Source organism: Bos mutus, chromosome 18 (genome assembly GCF_027580195.1).
Source record: "Bos mutus isolate GX-2022 chromosome 18, NWIPB_WYAK_1.1, whole genome shotgun sequence".
In the NCBI taxonomy this organism is placed as follows: Eukaryota; Metazoa; Chordata; class Mammalia; order Artiodactyla; family Bovidae; genus Bos; species Bos mutus.
The window spans coordinates 45,978,308-45,997,792 of NC_091634.1; the positions used below are offsets into that span (position 1 = coordinate 45,978,308).

The window sequence follows — 19,485 nt, forward strand, 5'->3', positions numbered from 1 at the left end:
TTTGCAGTTTTTTCTTCTCTCCTCGCTATGCCTTTAATTTCCATGTTGGCACATTTAGATTCTTCCTCATTACTTTTCAGTGATGCTTACTCATAATTAAAGCACTTTCTCTTTTCTTTATTTTTCACTGTGATATAATTGATGTAGAACTTTGTATTAGTACAAAATACACAGCATAATGGGCCTTCCCAGGTGGCATTAGTGGTAAAGAACCCGACTGCCAGTGTAGGACACGTGAGAGACATGGGTTTGATCCCTGGGTCAGAAAGATCCCCTGGAAGAGGGCATGGCAACCCACTCCAGTATTCTTGCCTGGAGAATCCCATGGACAGAGGAGCCTGGTGGTCTACAGGGTCGCAAAGGGTTGGACATGACTGAAGTGATTTAGCACGCATGCACGCATACAGCATAATAATTTGATGTATGCATATATTGCAAAGTGATTGCCACAGTAAGTTTAGTTAACAACCAGCACTACACAGAGTTACAGACTTTTCTTGTGATGAGGATTTTTAAGATTTATTTTCTTAGCAACTTCCAGGTATACAATACAGTTTTGTTAATTATAGTCACCATGCTGTACCTTACATTCCCAAGGACTTATTTATGTTATAACTGGTAGCTTTTACCTTTTGATCACTTTTGTCCGTTTCTATCACTGCCATATAGCCTTCTCAATGTGTGAAAATATTTTGTATGTGCTACCTCATTCAGTTATCACATCAACGCTATAAAGTAGGTTGTTTTATTATTCCCATTTTACTGATGAGGCAACAGAGGCTCAGAGTGACTGAGTCACACATCTGTGGCTCCATAAATGACAAGCCTGAGACATCAACACTGACAGTGTGCTCCAGGATCCAATATTAACTAATACTTCTTAAGTGAGTGCTTTAACCTTCCCCCACCAATGGACATTTAGGATGTTTCTGGGTTTGCTGCCATGGGCAGTGCTATAATCAACATCCTTATATATGTGCTTCCACCAGCACATCAGAGTGTTTCTCAATGGAGAAATGAAAGTGACAGTCATGAGGTTTGTATAATTATTAGTTTTCGAAAGACACTGTTAACTTGTCCTCCAAACTGGCTGTACAAAGTTATGCTCACCCAACGCTAAAAATTTTTAAAGGCTCAGCCTGGGGCACATTCTGGGCACTGGAAGGAGATTGGGTTAAAATGAAAAGAAAACACTTCTTAAGGATTCAGATTGGTAATTCCACAAGACATTAACGAATTGATTCCTTAAATATGTTGTGACTTGGAATGTCAGCTTTTATACAATGCAGTAGGCAGTACATGTTGGGGAGGGAGGGAGTGGGCAGAAGAATCTATAGCAAATAAGAGAAAGGAGAAGGAGAAAAAGACTCAGCTCCTGCCAAAAAATGCAGGTATTATTATTAGAATGAATGGAATGGAATGGAATAGAATAAAATACTACAAGCAACTCTGTGGAGTCTGGCTATTAGTAGTAGTAGCAATAGTAGTAGTAGTAGCAATAGTAGTAGCTAATTAATAGTAGTAGCAATAGTTCAAAAATGTAACTTTCGTTGGGTGCAGTCTGTGTGTGCAGGTATTTATCTCATTGACATTCTTACAATAACCATGTAATCATTCCAGCTTTACAGGTGGAGGCTCAGAGTGGCAAAGTAACTTGTTCAGGGTCACAAAGCTAGTGACGTGAGACCTGTGAACCTGGTGTGTCTCTCCGCTCTGCCACCCTGCCTCTCTAGCTTGCCTGCCCATAGAAGGCATGGCGAAGCCACCTGTCACAGGCACATGCAGCCTCTTCTGGGAACTTGGAGAGGTGACACCTGTGTCCATGGGCTTATTGTCTCACAGGCCATTGGCTTCTTCACCACCGATGTAAACTGCCTGTACGAGGGAGTGTACTATGGGCCCCTGGCCGTGCTCACCTTCTTACTGTTGATAAGCTGCAGCATCACCTCTTGCCTTGTTCTCGGACCCATAGCGCTCATTGCCACGCTGTGCTATCTTCTGTTTTTGCCACTGCAGGTAATGTCTTTGCCACCCGTTTGATGTTGGACATTCCCCAGAACTCTTAGGGCTCTGGAATTGGGGGTGCTTCTGAATGGGAAGGCTGACACTTGTTGACTGCTCATTCTATTGCAAGTGAGATTCAGAGTCCATTCCTACCTCAAATGGTTCTCTGACCACCATGCTGGGGCCTCATAAATATTAATAAGAAGTGAACCTGATGGGTGAGGTCCACCTCGTGGGTTTCTGTGAGTGATTATCTGCTTCATGGACTTTCCTCAGTAGCTATCTTCTGTGGAAGATTTTGGTTCCTTCTCTTTTACCCGGACTGTGCTGGTATACTAGAGCTGACAGCATAGAACATTGGCACAATTTAATGGGGGAAGGGAAGCAAATTTGCTGCCAAAGATTCAGCTGAAAAAAAAAAATGGGCAAAACAGGAAGTGACTCTTGGATTTGTGTGCTCTGAATTATTGAAATGGAGTGTTTTCCTTTGTCAGTTCAGGTAATCTAATCAAAAGGTGATTGTGGTCCCACTGCACAGCACAGGAAACCATATTCAATATCCTGTGACAAACCATAATGGAAAATTATTTTTATATATATATATATGTATGTATAACTGAGTCATTTTGCTGTACTGAGAAATTAATACAGCACTATAAATTAACTATACTTCAATAAAATTTTTTTAAAAGGTGGTGTAATTGGTAGAGGGTTTAGGGTTCCCAGAGGCAGAGGAGTCATGTTTCTGTTTAGTTGGCCAAGTTCTGGCTTGGAACCCAGAAGAGAAAGCCCCCCAAGGATGTGTGAGGCAGGTGTCTTGAGGCATGATGGCCCAGAGAGGCTTCTAAACCTTCAGCGGGGACCAGGAACCGGGAGTGCAGGATTAGACCCAGGGATTCAGTCCACACGCAGAGCTGACTTTGGAAGTACTCTCAGTTGCCACACTAATGCCAGACTGCACTTTCCTGCCCTTATAAAAGATGCTCTTGCTGCATCCTCACTGCAGGCATTCCTGACCAGACAGCTTGTGGAGTCACAGAAACATACATCAGAGGTCAGTGACCAGCGCATCCGCATGACCAGTGAAGTTCTCACAAGCATTAAGTTGATTAAAATGTACACCTGGGAGAAGCCATTTACAAAAGTCATTAAAGGTACAGAATATCTGGCTTTCTGCTCTGAGCCTGGGATGTCATGGTGGACTGAGCCTTTCACCTTCTGGGGATTCTTTCATCTTCTGGGGCTTGATCTATGCTCCTGGGAGAATGTTCTTGTGATTCATTTCTTCATTTTGAATTTTCCAGATCTCAGAAAAAAGGAAACAAAGCTCTTGGAGAAGTGTGGGCTTATCCAGAGCCTGACCACAGTCATCTTGTTCCTAGCCCCCTCCTTATCTGCAGTACTGCTGTTCCTCACTCACGTAGGCTTACGGTTGAAACTCACAATTTCAGTAGTAAGTGCTGGGGTACTTCATTTCCTCCCTCATATTGATAGGGAGTTTTCTCATGTGTCCTTTTCCAGTTCATGCCCCCTGAAAGATCTAGAGGTTTTGTAAATGAATAATACAAATGAATCTTGATTTTCCAGGCTGTTAGCGTCTTGAGCTTTCTTCCATTTCAGTCCATATGTGGAGCTGATATCCCCTGCATAGCAGCTGTGGGGGCAGGAGCGGGGTGGGGAATGACTATCATCTGGAGGGCAGTGGAGGTGAAATGTGTAATTAAAACCCAGACAATGCTGAGGTTGAAAATCCTGAAGTGGAGAGCTCCTCTGATCTCAAGATAGGGCCCTGGAAATGCATTTTAAATGCAAAGGTCTGGCTTCTTCTGTCTTTTCTTTTGTGATCTGACCCTGGCCTTGGGGAGCAGCAGCTGCCTTTCAAGGTTAGGAAGTTGATTAATTGACAATAGAGGCTTTCCAGGTGCTCAGTGGTAAAGAATCCGTGGGTTTGACCCCTGGGTTGGGAGGATCCCCTGGAGAAGGAAATGGTAACCCACTCCAATATTCTTGCCTGGAGAATCCCATAGACACAGGAACCTGGCGGGCTACAGTCCATGGGGTTGCAAAGAGTTGGACAAGACTTAGTGACTAAACAACAACAACAACAAAGCAGCTGTTAGAGAGGTTAGAATCCATCCGGAAAGCCCAGGAGCCTGCACCTGAAACGAGAGAGGTAGCATTTGACAGTCTGCAGCCAAGGGCTTGTTGCTGCTCCAGACGGCAGTCACCTCTGCTAGCCCGGCACACACCAAGGAACACCCCAGCGAGTCATTGGGTGGTAGGAAGACTGTGTAAGGAGAACGCTCAGTGGAACTTTAAGGTCACACTGCACTTACACCACACAAGTTTAGACTAAAGGTTAGACTAAAGCTCGGTTGGAGTGGAGGTTAATTTGGACCAAGAAGAGGGTAGAGACGGGGCATGAACTGCATAAATTGAATGGAAGGTTCCCAAGGTACCTCCAGGAGGTCATTCTCTGGGATCCTGAAAACCAAGGGTGGTTTGCTACAGTCAGGAAAGTTCTCCTGACAGGGTAAGGTGAGGCATGGATTAAGCCTGATGCTTAGGGAGATTTTTTCTTTTTTTTCTAAATTTTTATTGGATTGTAGCTCATTTATAATGTTATGTTAGCAAAGTGAATCAGATATATCAATTTTTTTTCAGATTTTTTTTCCTATATAGCTCATTACAGAATATTGAATAGAGTTCCCTGTGCTATATAGTCGATCCTTGTTAGTTATCTATTTTATATATAGTAGTCTGTACATATTAATCTCAATTTCCTAGTTTATCTCTTCCCCCCACGTTTCCCCTTTGAAAACCGTAAGTTTAATTTTGAGATCAGTGAGTCTGTTTCTGTTTTGTGAATAAGTACATCTGTATCATTGTAAATTAGATTCCACATATAAATGATATCATATGCTCTTTGTCTTTCTCTGACTTAATTCTCTTAGTATGATAATCTCTAGATTCATCCATGTTGCTACTAATGGCCTTATTTCATTCTGTTTTATGGATGAGTCATATGCCATTGAATGTATGTACCACATCTTCTTTATTCATCTGTCATTGGACATTTAGGTTGCTTCGATGTCTTGGCTGTTGTGAATAGTGCTTCCACGAACATTGTGGTGTACATATCTTTTCAAATTATGGTTTTCTCTGAATATATGCCCAGGAGTAGAATTGCTGGGTAATATGGTACTTTTCAGTTCAGTCGCTCAGTCCTGTCCGACTCTTTGTGATCCCATGAATCACAGCACGCCAGGCATCCCTGTCCATCACCAACTCCTGGAGTTCACCAAAACTCACATCCATCGAGTTGGTGATGTCATCCAGCCATCTCATCCTCTGTCGTCCCCTTCTCCCCCTGCCCCCAATCCCTCCCAGCATCAGAGTCTTTTCCAATGAGTCAACTCTTCATATGAGGTGGCCAAACTATTGGAGTTTCAGCTTTAGCATCAGTCCTTCTAAAGAATGCCCAGGACTGATCTGCTTTAGAATGGACTGGTTGGATCTCCTTGCAGTCCAAGGGACTCTCAAGAGTCCTCCAACACCACAGTTCAAAAGCATCAATTCTTCAGCGCTCAGCTTTCTTCATAGTCCAACTCTCACATCCATACATGACCACTGGAAAAACCATAGCCTTGACTAGACAGACCTTTGTGGACAAAGTAATGTCTCTGCTTTTGAATATGCTATCTAGGTTGGTCATAACTTTCCTTCCAAGGAGTAAGCATCTTTTAATTTCATGGCTGCAGTCACCATCTGCAGTGATTTTGGAGCCCAGAAAAAAAAGTCTGACACTGTTTCCACTGTTTCCCCATCTATTTCCCATGAAGTGATGGGACTGGATGCCATGATCTTTGTTTCCTGAATGTTGAGCTTTAAGCCAACTTTTTCACTCTCCACTTTCACTTTCATCAAGAAGCTTTTTAGTTCCTCTTCACTTGCTGCCATAAGAGTGGTGTCATCTGCATATCTGAGGTTATTGATATTTCTCCCAGTAATCTTGATTCCAGCTTGTGTTTCTTCCAGTCCAGCATTTCTCATGATGTACTCTGCATATAAGTTAAATAAACAGGGTGACAATATATAGCCTTGATGAACTCCTTTTCCTATTTGGAACCAGTCTGTTGTTCCATGTCCAGTCCTAACTGTTGCTTCCTGACCTGCATACAGGTTTCTCAAGAGGCAGGTCAGGTGGTCTGGTATTCCCATCTCTTGAAGAATTTTCCACAGTTTATTGTGATCCACACAGTCAAAGGCTTTGGCATAGTCAATAAAGCAGAAATAGATGCTTTTCTGGAACTCTCTTGCTTTTTCCATGATCCAGCGGATGTTGGCAATTTGATCTCTGGTTCCTCTGCCTTTTCTAAAACCAGCTTGAACATCTGTAAGTTCACGCTTCATGTATTACTGAAGCCTGGCTTGGAGAATTTTGAGCATTACTTTACTATCGTGTGCTGCTGCTCCTGCTAAGTCACTTCAGTCGTGTCCGACTCTGTGTGACCCCATAGACGGCAGCCCACCAGACTCCCCTGTCCCTGGGATTCTCCAGGAAAGAACACTGGACTGGGTTGCCATGAGCGCAATTGTGCGGTAGTTTGAGCATTCTTTGGCATTGCCTTTCTTTGGGATTGGAATGAAAACTGACCTTTTCCAGTCCTGTGGTCACTGCTGAGTGTTCCAAATTTGCTGGCATATTGAGTGCAGCACTTTCACAGCATCATCTTTCAGGATTTGAAATAGCTCCACTGGAATTCCATCACCTCCATTAGCTTTGTTCGTAGTGATGCTTTCTAAGGCCCACTTGACTTCACATTCCAGGATGTCTGGCTCTAGGTGAGTGATCACACCATTGTGATTATCTGGGTCGTGAAGATCTTTTTTGTATAGTTCTTTTGTGTATTCTTGCCACCTTGTCTTAATATCTTCTGCTTCTGTTAGGTCCATACCATTTCTGTCCTTTATTCAGCCCATCTTTGCATGAAATGTTCCCTTGGTATCTCTAATTTTCTTGAAGAGATCTCCAGTCTTTCCTATTCTGTTGTTTTCCTCTATATTTTTCTTTGCATTGATCGGTGAGGAAGGCTTTCTTATCTCTCTTTGCTGTTCTTTGGAACTCTGCATTCAGATGCTTATACCTTTCCTTTTCTCCTTTGCTTTTTGCTTCTCTTCTTTTCACAGTTATTTGTAAGGCCTTCCCAGACAGCCATTTTGCTTTTTTGCATTTCTTTTCCATGGGGATGGTCTTGATCCCTGTCTCCTGTAATGAATGTCACTTAATTGTATAAATATATATATATATTTAAGGAACCTCCATATTGTTCTCCATAATGGTTGTACTAATTTACATTTCCACCAACAGTATAGGAGGATTCACTTTTCTCTACACCCTCTCTAGCATTATTATTTATAGATTTTTTGATTTATTTATTTTTAATTGAAGGATAATTGCTTTACAGTATTACATTAGTTTCTACCAAACATCAACATGAATCAGCCATAGGTTTATCCATGTCCCTTCTCACTTGAACATCCCTCCAACATCCCTCCCAATCCCACCCCTCTAGGTTGTTACAGAGCCCCAGTTTGAGTTCCTGAGCCGTACAACAAATTCCCATTGGCTATCTATTTTGCACTTGGTAATGTATATTTACATGTTACTCTCTCCATACCTCCCACCGTCTCCTTCTTCCCTCTGCATCTGTCCGTAAGTCTGTTCTCAATGTATCTCCACTGCTGCTGTGTAAATAGGTTCATCGGTACCATCTTTCTAGATTCCATATACATGCATTAGTATACAAAATTGCTTTTCTATTTCTGACTTACTTCACTCTGTGTACTAGGTTCTAGGTTCATTCACCTTATTAGGACTGACTCTCAAATGTGTTCTTTTTTATGGCTAAGTAACATTCCATTGTAAATATGTACCACAGCTTCTTTATCCATTCATCTGTTGATGGACATCTAGGTTGCTTCCATGTCCTAGCTATTATAAATAAAGCTGCAATGAACATTGGGGTACATATGTCTTTTTCAGTTTTGGTTTCCTCAGGGTATGTGCCTAGTAGTAGGATTGCTGGGTCATATGGTAGTTTTATTCTTAGTTTTTTAAAGGAATCTCCATGCTGTTCTCCATAGTGGCTGTATCAATTTTCATTCCAACCAACACTGCAAGAGGGTTCCCTCTTCTCCACACCCTGTCAAGCATTTATTGTTTGTAGATTTTTTGATTATGGCCGTTGTGACCAGCGGAGAAGGAGATGGCACCCCACTCCAGTACTCTTGCCTGGAAAATCCCATGGACGGAGGAGCCTGGTAGGCTGCGGTCCATGGGGTGGCGAAGAGTCGGACACAGCTGAGCGACTTCACTTTGACTTCTCATTTTCATGCATTGGAGAAGGAAATGGCAACCCACTCCAGTGTTCTTGCCTGGAGAATCCTAGGGACGGGGGAGCCTGGTGGGCTGCCGTCTATGGGGTCTCACAGAGTCGGACACGACTGACACGACTTAGCAGGAGTAGCAGCGTTGTGACCAGTGAGAGATGATACCTCATTGTAGTTTTTGATTTGCATTTCTCTAATAATTAATGGTGTTGAACATCTTTTCATGTTTTTTTTGTTTTGGTCATCTGTCTGTGTTCTTTGGAGAAATGTCTGTTTAGATTTTCTGCCTATTTTTTGATTTTTTTTCTTTTATTGAGCTACATGAGCTGTTCGTATATTTTAGAGATTAATCTCTTTTAACAACAGTAATAGTTCAAAGCTATGTCACTGGTAGCTCTCTGGGTAATTTTTCAGTGCTTCCCAACTATTCCTGTACCACCGTCAGGATTTGGGGCATTTTGCCAATGGGGAAACTGTGGTGGGAGTGACCTGTCTGAGTTAAGGAATTACCCAGTGCTAAGCTATAAACGCGACCAGGCCTTCACTCAGTGACTTTAAGATGAGTGCTCTTCTCCACTTTTCCTAGTCTTCCCGAAATACCACATGAAGCTTGCTGGAAGCTACAGGTCTGGCTTTGCAGCTTGAAGCTCCTGGATGGGGTCTTCCTTGGGGTGGGGGAGCAGGACAGTGTTGAGACACTCACTGCCTCCTCTCTGCCTCATCCAGGCCTTCACCACTTTGGCCACCTTGGGTCCCATGCGGCTGTCAGTGTTCTTAACACCCTTCGCAGTCAAAGGCCTCACAAACTCCAAGTCTGCCGCGGACAGGTTCAAGGTGAGTGGCCAGAGGTCTGACCATGCAATCCTTTACTCCCTGTTCTCATGTGCCTTCAGCCCCATGGCGTTCCTCCTGAGTGTGACCCCAGGCCAGGCAGGTCCAGCCTAGATGGAGAGGGACTAACTAGTAGTAGGATTGCTAATCCATCTAACTCAGTGGCCTCCTGTGCCCAGGCTGGTGTGGGGCTGGGAAGACAGATGAGTCAGGCTAGTTCCTGGGCCCCAAGGACATTCTAGGACATGGATCCAAACCACATCTCAGCCAGATGTGGTTTGACCTGCAGACCCTGTTCAGGTGTGGGTAGAGTTACCATGATGGTTTTGGTTTTTTAAAAATTGTATCTGTTGCTGGCATTTAAAAAACCGGAAATTGTATATTAAAGGCTCAGATTTCTGGATTTTCTTGAATAATCAGAAGATCTGGCAATAGTGGGCCCGCATTATTCTGTGGCCACAGCAGCTCTAGCCGAGGTGATAGCTACCCCTCATTTAGTCAGGGAATTCAGGTGGAGTTTGCTGCAGCCTCCACCATGGCATAGCACACCTCCAGGCCTGGGGCTTACTTTCCATTCATCATCTCAGCAATGGTTTACTTCACTTCTTTACATTTCTGGTCTTGTCCCTATAGGCATCAAAGTTGAAAAACTCTAATCTAAACCAATTTTTAAAAGCATTTTATAGTCATCTCTCTTAAATGTGTGCAGTCCTCAATCTATATCATCCATTCACTCATACACTTATTAAAAAAAAAAAAAAATTAGCAAGAAGTTTCCCGGCAGTCCAGTGGTTAAGAGCCTACATTTTCACTGCTGTTGCTCTGATTCAATCCCTGGCAGGGAACTTAGATCCTACAAGTTACACAATGTGGCTTAAAAAAAAAAAAATTAATGAATACCCACTCCAGTACTCTTGCCTGAAAAGTCCCATGGACGGAGGAGCCTGGTAGGCTGCAGTCCATGTGGTCGCTAAGAGTCGGACACGACTGACCGACTTCACTTTGACTTTTCACTTTCATGCATTGGAGAAGGAAATGGCAACCCACTCCAGTGTTCTTGCCTGAAGAATCCCAGGGACGGGGGAGCCTGGTGGGCTTCTGTCTATGGGGTCTCACAGAGTCGGACACGACTGAAGCGACTTAGCAGCAGCAGCAGGCATGGAGAACACCACAGTGAGAATGACCAGTATGGTTCCTGCTCTCAGAGGGTTGTAATTGTTACCAAGTCCAGGTTCACTCTGCTCACCACACGACAGGCCAATTAATCAAGAGACGAGGTGTTGAGTCAAGGAATACGACTTTATTTGGAAAGTTGGCAGACTGAGAAGATGTCAGAATAATGTCTCAAAATAACCATCCTATGGGGGTCTGGATGCCAGGTTCTTTTATAGAACAGAGATGGGGGGAAGTGAGGAAGTAAAAAAGACCATTGGTTTTACAAATGTCTCCTGGCATGGCCATCCTTGGGGAGGAGATGTGTTAATTTCTTCCTTCCTGTAGCCATCCACAAGTGGACACGGTACTGAACAAAGGCATTCTGGTTTAACTTTCAAGCAGAGAAGGGCAGGGTTCTCTGAGGCAGGCCATTATGTAGGAGCAGTATCCTTTTAGTGGATAAAAGCAGTGGGAAGCAAAGGTTAAAGTAAAAGAAGCAGATCCAATATGGAGTCAGTTCTTTTCTATAACGTAATCTGGTATTGGAAACAGGTGATGTACAAGTGAATTAACTATCAGAGAAGATAACATTAGCTCATGTGAAGGGCTGTGGTACCAATAAAGCAGAGTGATATTCTGGAGTGCGTGCTGGGGAGGGCTGGGGCCACAGTGGTCAGGGACGTATCTCTTCCAAGGAGAGGTTTGAGTTGAGTGATAATGACAAAGCAGAGAGGACAGAAAGTACAAAAGCCCTGAGGCTGGAATTAACTTGTCTTGTCTGAGTAACACCAGTTCTTGACTTATCAACAGCCGCAGGAGCTCCCTAACTTCTCAGCTTCAGCTGTTGGGGCCCCTTCTGCCTCCTCCTCCCCACTGGAGGAGTTCTCCTGCCCTCCCCTTCCTGCAGGGGAGGAGGAGGCTACAGCCTGGGCTCAGAAAGGTGGGTAGGGATGCTGACCAGGGAGACAGCTACAGGGCAGGGAAGGGAGTGGGATGGATGCAGGAAGAGAGGAGGAGGCTGGAAGGGGAGGGTCAGGGCAAAGCCACGGTTTTTCCAGTAGCCATGTACAAATGTGAGAGTTGGACACAAAGAAGGCTGAGCACCGAAGAATTGATGCTTTCAAATTGTGGTGCTGGAGAAGACTCTTAAGAATCCTGTGGACTACAAGGAGATCAAACCAGTGAATCCTACAGGAAATCAACCCTGAATATTCGTTAGAAGGACTGATGCTGAAGCTGAAGCTCCAGTACGAAGATGTAAAGAGCCAGCTCATTGGAAAAGACTGATGCTGGGAAAGACTGAGGGCAGGAGAAGGGAGCAACTGGGATGAGATGGTTGGATGGCATCACTGACTCAGTGAACATGAATTTGAGCAAACTCCAGGAGATAGTGAAAGACAGGGAAGCCTGGCATGCTGCAGTCCATGGGGTCTCAAAGAATTAGACAGGACTTAACTACTAAACACCAGCAAGAGAGCTAAGATATCAGACACTGGACTGCACTTCCTCAAGGCCTCAAAGGGCTGCAGCTGTTACGCTGGACAGGTACTAACCCTCCAAGTCCCTTCACTTCAAGACCTCTTTTCAGTCACCTGCATTTTCTGTCTGATGCATAGGCATTTGTCTTTGAGATCCTCAGGCTGGAAGCGGGAGGAGAGATCTCTGAGGCCAGATTCTTTCTCCTCTGTTCCCCTCAGGGCTGTACTAAGGAGTCACCTTGGGGATGGGGCAGGGAGAAGAAAGCTGCAGGCCCTCAGGAAGGCTGCCTCTGTGCAGGTGGTCACAGGTAGGAGGCAAGGTGGCTGCTGGGTGCTGCCGAGGCTGCATGCTGGGCTCTGGGCAAGGCCCCGCGGTGGGCCGCACTCAAGACCACCTTTTCCTCTGCACTGGTTATTAAAAAAAAAAATGAGTGAAAAGTCACTGAATGGCATCACTAAAGCTACAGACTGAGAATTTGCTTAGAGCATTTGGGGGTCACCCCATAACCCAGTTTGTTGGTGTCAATTCATGTCCAGATGTGTGCTTGCTGCGCTGACACATTAAGGCAGTGTGCTGTTTTTGTTCTTTTTTTTTTTTTTTTAAAGCAAGGGAATGAAAACCACAAATCTGGGGACAGTGGTTGCCCAAGGGGAGGGCTTGGAATGAGGGGGTTGCTTTGTCCCACCAAGCAGGAGGATGAGCTGGGGAAGGACCCCATTGATCGATAAAAGTCATGGTTCCTGGGTCTGCTGGTGGGCTCACAGATATTCAGTATATTATTAAAAAATTGCTAAACAAGTAAATGCCCAACTAGCTAAATGAAATAAAGTGGGCCATGCAGTTCCTGCTGATGACTATATGCCTTGACCCAAATATTATAGTTAATTCATGTCAATGTACCTGAGGTTCAATTTTTAAAAATAAACAAACTACCTCTCTTTTTCTAAATTTTATTTTATGTTAGAATATAGTTGATTTACAATGTTGTATTGGTTTCATGGATACAGCAAAGTGATTTATATATATATATATATATACACATTTATATATCTCTATACACACACACACACACACATACACACACATATATATACACATTCTTTTTCAAATTATTTTCCTGTATAGGTCATTACAGAATACTGAGTAGAGTTCCCTGTGCTATACAATGGGTCCTTGTTGGTTATCTATTTTAAATAGAGTAGTATGTATCTGTTAATTCCAAACTCCTAATTTATCCCTGCCTCTACCTTTCTTCTTTGGTGATGATACATTTGTTTTCCAAGTCTGTAGTCTGTTTCTGTTTTGTAGATAAAATTCATTTGTACCTTTTTTTTTTAGATTCTGGATTTACTTCACTTAGTATGATAATCTCTGGGTCCATCCATATTGCTACATGTGGCATTATTTCTTTTATTCCTCTGAAAATAGCTTTTTGTTGTGTTTTTGTGAAAGGCTATATACTCTTTGCAAAGGTTCAGACAAGGCAAAAAGATACAGAGAATAAAGATTTCTCAGTATTTACTATAGAGAGACAAAATCAATTGTCCAAAATGTCCGCAAGTGTCTTTCTAGATCTCTTTCTGAGCATGTCCTGGTGGAGAAATGCAAATGCAATTTGATCAGTGAGGTCATACTTCCCACCCACCTTTTTTTGGTGCTAGAATTCTTGCAGTTCAACTCTTATTCCTTGCAGACAGTGAGATGGAGGTGTGGAGAAAAGTGACCTGCCAATACATTTTGAAATATATGACCCAAACAGCATTTTGCACAGAGTTGTGCCTGGACAGACCTTTTTACTTTTAATACTTAGAAATGAAAGTTAATGAGAAAAACCACACATCAGTATTATGTTTCAACAGCTCTTACCACTTAAGACAAGGCTAATGTAGGTTATGTCACTGCTGCTGCTGCTGCTAAGTCGTGTCCAACTCTGTGCTCCTGCTTCAGTCGTGTCCGACTCTGTGCGACCCCATAGACGGCAGCCCACCAGGCTCCCCCGTCCCTGGGATTCTCCACGAAAGAACACTGGAGTGGGTTGCCATTTCCTTCTCCAATGCATGAAAGTGAAAAGTGAAAGTGAAGTCGCTCAGTCGTGCCTGACTCTCAGTGACCCCATGGACTGCAGCCCACCAGGTTATGTCACTAGTTAATGTAAATTAAGATGGAAAAGAACTCAGTACAGGAAGGATACAAATGTGAAAGAACGGCCCAGTAGTCTGAGATTTGGAAAACCCTGATGTGGAATTTTCACTAGCAAAAACTAGCCTCTTCCAATTGATGGTGGTTCTTCAGACTTCTCAGTTTATTAAAAGTTCATAAATCAGACCAGTTGGCAAGCCAGTAAAACGGGTATGTGTTCCTACTGGACTAAAGAACTAAATTCCTCCCCGCTTCCTTTCCTTTTTTTTTTCTGTACAGAAATTTTTCCTCCAAGAGAGCCCTGTCATATATGTTAAGGAATTGGAAGACCCCAGAAAACCAGTGGTTTTAGAGGAGGCCACATTGTCATGGAGAAAGACTTGCCCTGGGATCGTCAATGGGGCCTTGGAGCTGGAGAAGAACAGATACACTCCCGAGGGGATGACTAGAGCTCAGCCACCTCTGAGCGGCCTTGAGCCCGAGGATCAAGGGGACACCCGGGGCCCAGAGTTGCGCAAGATAAACCTGGTGCTGTCAAAGGTAGCCTCGTGTGGTCTGTGCAGGCGGGCTGGTGGCCAGACTTTCAGGGCCGAAGACTGGGAGATTGGCCTCACGCACCACCACTTCCTTGGCTAAAAACTGCCCTCTCCAAGATCTCCCTCTAAAATAGAAAATTTCCATAGAAAGACAAAGAGAGAGAAAATTTCCATGGAGGGCAAATAGGAAGTCTTTCATACTTAAGTGTAAATCAGTTAATCATCTAAACTGTTTTGTAATAGCATGACCTAGAATAGCAAGCTGTATGTTCGCTGGTCTTTGCAGGGACCAAGGATAAAGGGAGAAGGCTAAACTAATGTTTATTGAGTTCCTAGTGTGTGCCAAGCACTGTGCTGTATCTTTCAGTTTGGTTATTCTGTGAACTGACATCATTTGGCTTCTTCTCTGACTAATATTTGCAACAGTTGGCTCCTCTGCTCTGTCTAATAATCATATAGATATAGAATATAGACATTGATCTATATCTAGTGATAGATATATCTAAAATAGATACAAATATCTAATAGTAATCAATATTGACATCTAGTAATAATAAATATTAATATCTAATATTAGTGATATATCTATATTTCCCCCCTTGATGGTCACCTGCAGTCCCATGGCTCTGGCATCCAGCTCTACGGTGTTATTATCTCTAGCCTTGAAGTTTCCTCTGAGTTCCAGACTTAACTCTCTGTTTATTACCTCCTGTTCAATGCCTACCAGATATTTCAAACAAACAAGACCAAAAAAGAACTTGGTTTTCACCCTCTCTGATCCATTCCCCAGGTCTTCTCCATCTCTGGAGGTGGCATCACCATCTTTCCAGGGGTTAAGGTCCTAGAAGTCAAACTTGCCTTTCCTTTCCTCCCATCCATCCAGTCTCCATCAGTGAGGCCTGGCAGCTCTACAAAAGCATCTCTCCTGGACCAGCCTCATCTCACCACAGCCTCCTCCACTGCCTTAGCCTCAATCACCAGCATGCCATGCCCAGCTCCTCTATCAAACCAGTCGCTCAGTCGTGTCTGACTCTTTGCGACCCCATGAGTTGCAGCACGCCAGGCCTCCCTGTCCATCACCAACTCCCGGAGTTCACTCAGACACACGTCCATCGAGTCAGTGATGCCATCCAGCCATCTCATCCTCTGTCGTCCCCTTCTCCTCTTGCCCCCAGTCCCTCCCAGCATCAGAGTCTTTTCCAATGAGTCAACTCTTCGCATGACGTGGCCAAAGTACTGGAGTTTCAGCTTCAGCATCATTCCTTCCAAAGAAATCCCAGGGCTGATCTCCTTCAGAATGGACTGGTTGGATCTCCTTGCAGTCCAAGGGACTCTCAAGAGTCTTCTCCAACACCACAGTTCAAAAGCATCAATGCTTCGGCGCTCAGCCTTCTTCACAGTCCAACTCTCACATCCATACATGACCACTGGAAAAACCATAGTCTTGACTAGACAAACCTTTGTTGGCAAAGTAATGTCTCTGCTTTTCAATATGCTATTTAGATTGGTCATTACTTTCCTTCCAAAGAGTAAGCATCTTTTAATTTCATGGCTGCAGTCACCATCTGTAGTGATTTTGGAGCCCAGAAAAATAAAGTCTGACACTGTTTCCACTGTTTCCCCATCTATTTCCCATGAAGTGATGGGACCGGATGCCATGATCTTTGTTTCCTGAATGTTGAGCTTTAAGCCAACTTTTTCACTCTCCACTTTCACTTTCATCAAGAGGCATTTTAGTTCCTCTTCACTTGCTGCCATAAGGGTGGTGTCATCTGCATATCTGAGGTTATTGATATTTCTCCCGGTAATCTTGATTCCAGCTTGTGTTTCTTCCAGTCCCGCGTTTCTCATGATGTACTCTGCATATAAGTTAAATAAACAGGGTGACAATATATAGCCTTGATGAACTCCTTTTCCTATTTGGAACCAGTCTGTTGTTCCATGTCCAGGTCTAACTGTTGCTTCCTGACCTGCATACAGGTTTCTCAAGAGGCAGGTCAGGTGGTCTGGTATTCCCATCTCTTGAAGAATTTTCCACAGTTTATTGTGATCCACACAGTCAAAGGCTTTTTCATAGTCAATAAAGCAGAAATAGATGCTTTTCTGGAACTCTCTTGCTTTTTCCATGATCCAGCAGATGTTGGCAATTTGATCTCTGGTTCCTCTGCCTTGTCTAAAACCAGCTTGAACATCAGGAAGTTCACTGTTCACATATTGCTGAAGCCTGGCTTGGAGAATTTTGAGCATTACTTTACTAGCATGTGAGATGAGTACAATTGTGCAGTAGTTTGAGCATTCTTTGGCATTGCCTTTCTTTGGGATTGGAATGAAAACTGACCTTTTCCAGTCTTGTGGCCACTGCTGAGTTTTCCAAACTTACTGGCATATTGAGTGCAGCACTTTCACAGCATCATCTTTCAGGATTTGGAATAGCTCAACTGGAATTCCATCACCTCCACTAGCTTTGTTCGTAGTGATGCTTTCTAAGGCCCACTTGACTTCACATTCCAGGATGTCTGGCTCTAGGTCAGTGATCACACCATCGTGATTATCTGGGTCGTGAAGATCTTTTTTGTACAGTTCTTCTGTGTATTCTTGCCATTTCTTCTTAATATCTTCTGCTTCTGTTAGGTCCATACCATTTCTGTCCTTTATCGAGCCCATCTTTACATGAAATGTTCCTTTGGTATCTCTGATTTTCTTGAAGAGATCCCTAGTTTTTCCCATTCTGTTGTTTTCCTCCATTTCTTTGCATTGATCGCTGAAGAAGGCTTTCTTATCTCTTCTTGCTATTCTTTGGAACTCTGCATTCAGATGTTTGTATCTTTCCTTTTCTCCTTTGCTTTTCGCTTCTCTTCTTTTCACAGCTATTTGTAAGGCCTCTCCAGACAGCCATCTTGCTTTTTTGCATTTCTTTTCCATGGCGATGGTCTTGATCCCTGTCTAAGAGCCTCCTTAGTAGCCTCTCTGCTTCCACTTTTGCCCTCTTACAGTCCATCCCACGTGGTGGACAGAGGGAGCCTTCGAAAACAAACCAATTCAAGTCAGTCTTCTGGTTAAGTCATTCGGTGACTCTCCACTGCACTTAGGGTAGAGTCTAGGTTTCCCTGAGCACCTGCCCACGTCTCCAACCTCGTCTCTCATTCATTCCCTCCACACCAGCCCTCTAACTGCTCTTTGTCTGTCACCTTGTTCCTATCTCAGGACCTCTGCTCCTCTTGTTCCCATGGTGTGAAACCTTCAGGTCTTCTCTCTCACTCCTTCTTGTCATTCAGGTATCCGCTGCAATGACACATACTCTTATGAAGCCTTCCCTGGCCAGCCCATCTAACACTGCTTTAACCTCCAACTGTCTGTCATGGTAGCAAATTTATTTAATTTATACCACTTACCACCATCTGTTTTCTTTGTTTTGTTATTTATTTCATGGTTTTTCTCTCCCCACTAGTTGTAAACTTAATGAGAGTTCTTGGTGCACAGAAGAAATGCACATGACTATTCGATGGATGAATGAATGAATGAATGAAGGAGTATATGCTGAACTGGCTTCATTATCCCCATTTTACAGATGAGGAAACCGAGGCATAGAGAGTCTTAAGTGACTTGCCCAGGATCATAGAGTAGAATAGATGTAGATCCGGAATTTGGGTTTTGTGCCTGACGGGCCATCTGTGCATAATTCCTTTCTGCCAGCCTCATGCAATTTCCTTCCTCTGAGGTTGCCGCATCCCACCTGTACAGACTGGCCTCTCAGCTCCTCTTGAGCTTTGTCTGAGGGGCCTTGGGGTGCGTGTAGCTGTTTTCTGTTTGTCATTTTGCATAACAGACAATAGACCTGTCCTGGGCAAGTCACCTGTCCCAACGCCTGTCTGTTCTCCTTGGCTTTGCAGGGTACCATGCTAGGGGTCTGTGGCAACACAGGGAGTGGCAAGAGCAGCCTGCTATCAGCCATCCTGGGGCAGGTGAGTGTATTCTGGCCCATGCATGCACCCCCGCCCCCACTGAGGGCCAGAAACCCCCAGGTTCCAGGTCCCCCAGCAAGTCACGCCACCACTTCTTTCCCAGAAAGGGGTCCAAACCAATAGAATTTTTATAAATTCAAAACAGTTGAGCATGTGCTATGGGGGAGGTGAGTTATGAATGTGCTTCCATTTCACCTCCCAATGGGAGAACCACTTCTTAGGACACCTGGAGATCCATCCTCATTCTCTATGCTTTCCCTGCCCTTTGCTGTAATCAAGCGGCTACCAAGGTGGTGATACAGGCATCTCGATGCTTAATATGATAACACAAATCATCTCATGAAGACAAACTCAGAGTGGGACATGTGTCCCTATGGAGACAGCATCAGGCCCTTGAAATCTGAACCATCTAATCGCATTGCCTGGGGACATTCTTGAGGTCTGCTTCATCTGCAGCTATGCAGGCATATCACTCAGCCCACTCCTTCTCCAGTTTCCAACAAGACCAACCCTTTCCCCCCAAACATTGAGGTCATATTGCACACCTCCTGCTAAGTCGCTTAGTCACTTCAGTCATGTCCGACTCTGTGCAACCCCAGAGACGGCAGCCCACCAGGCTCCTCTGTCCCTGGGATTCTCCAGGCAGGAACACTGGAGTGGGTTGCCATTGCCTTCTCCTAGTGAACAACAAAAAACAGCCATAAACCTGGACTGTATCTTAACAGCCATCTGTGTGTCTATGGCCCCCTTCTCACGGGGGATCTCTCCAGCCCTTCCACACAGCCTCAGCCTCACTGCGTCCTAGGGCTCTCTCCTACCCCCTCCCCACTTTGTCCACTGTCCTCCTTCCCACATGGTTGGGAGAACTATCTGGTATCCCTCCTTCCTTAGCTCCTCCTCCTTAAAGCACATGGACAAACTCATCACCTGCTAGGAAAACGCTCACCTTGTCAATAGCAATTCTCTCTGAATACATCAGTCTGATG

The 19,485-nt window shown here is 44.1% G+C and overlaps 1 protein-coding gene across 1 annotated transcript in view; it reads left to right on the top strand.

Moving 5' to 3' along the window:
* Nucleotides 1-19,485, top strand: part of ABCC11 (ATP binding cassette subfamily C member 11) — a 76,899-nt gene that overhangs the window by 19,538 nt on the left and 37,876 nt on the right. The window contains exons 6-11 of the mRNA XM_070386767.1: nucleotides 1,843-2,016; nucleotides 3,011-3,158; nucleotides 3,309-3,457; nucleotides 9,124-9,231; nucleotides 14,281-14,541; nucleotides 18,428-18,499. Of these exons, the coding sequence (XP_070242868.1) occupies nucleotides 1,843-2,016; nucleotides 3,011-3,158; nucleotides 3,309-3,457; nucleotides 9,124-9,231; nucleotides 14,281-14,541; nucleotides 18,428-18,499 (912 nt within the window). The remainder of the gene's footprint in view (nucleotides 1-1,842; nucleotides 2,017-3,010; nucleotides 3,159-3,308; nucleotides 3,458-9,123; nucleotides 9,232-14,280; nucleotides 14,542-18,427; nucleotides 18,500-19,485) is intronic.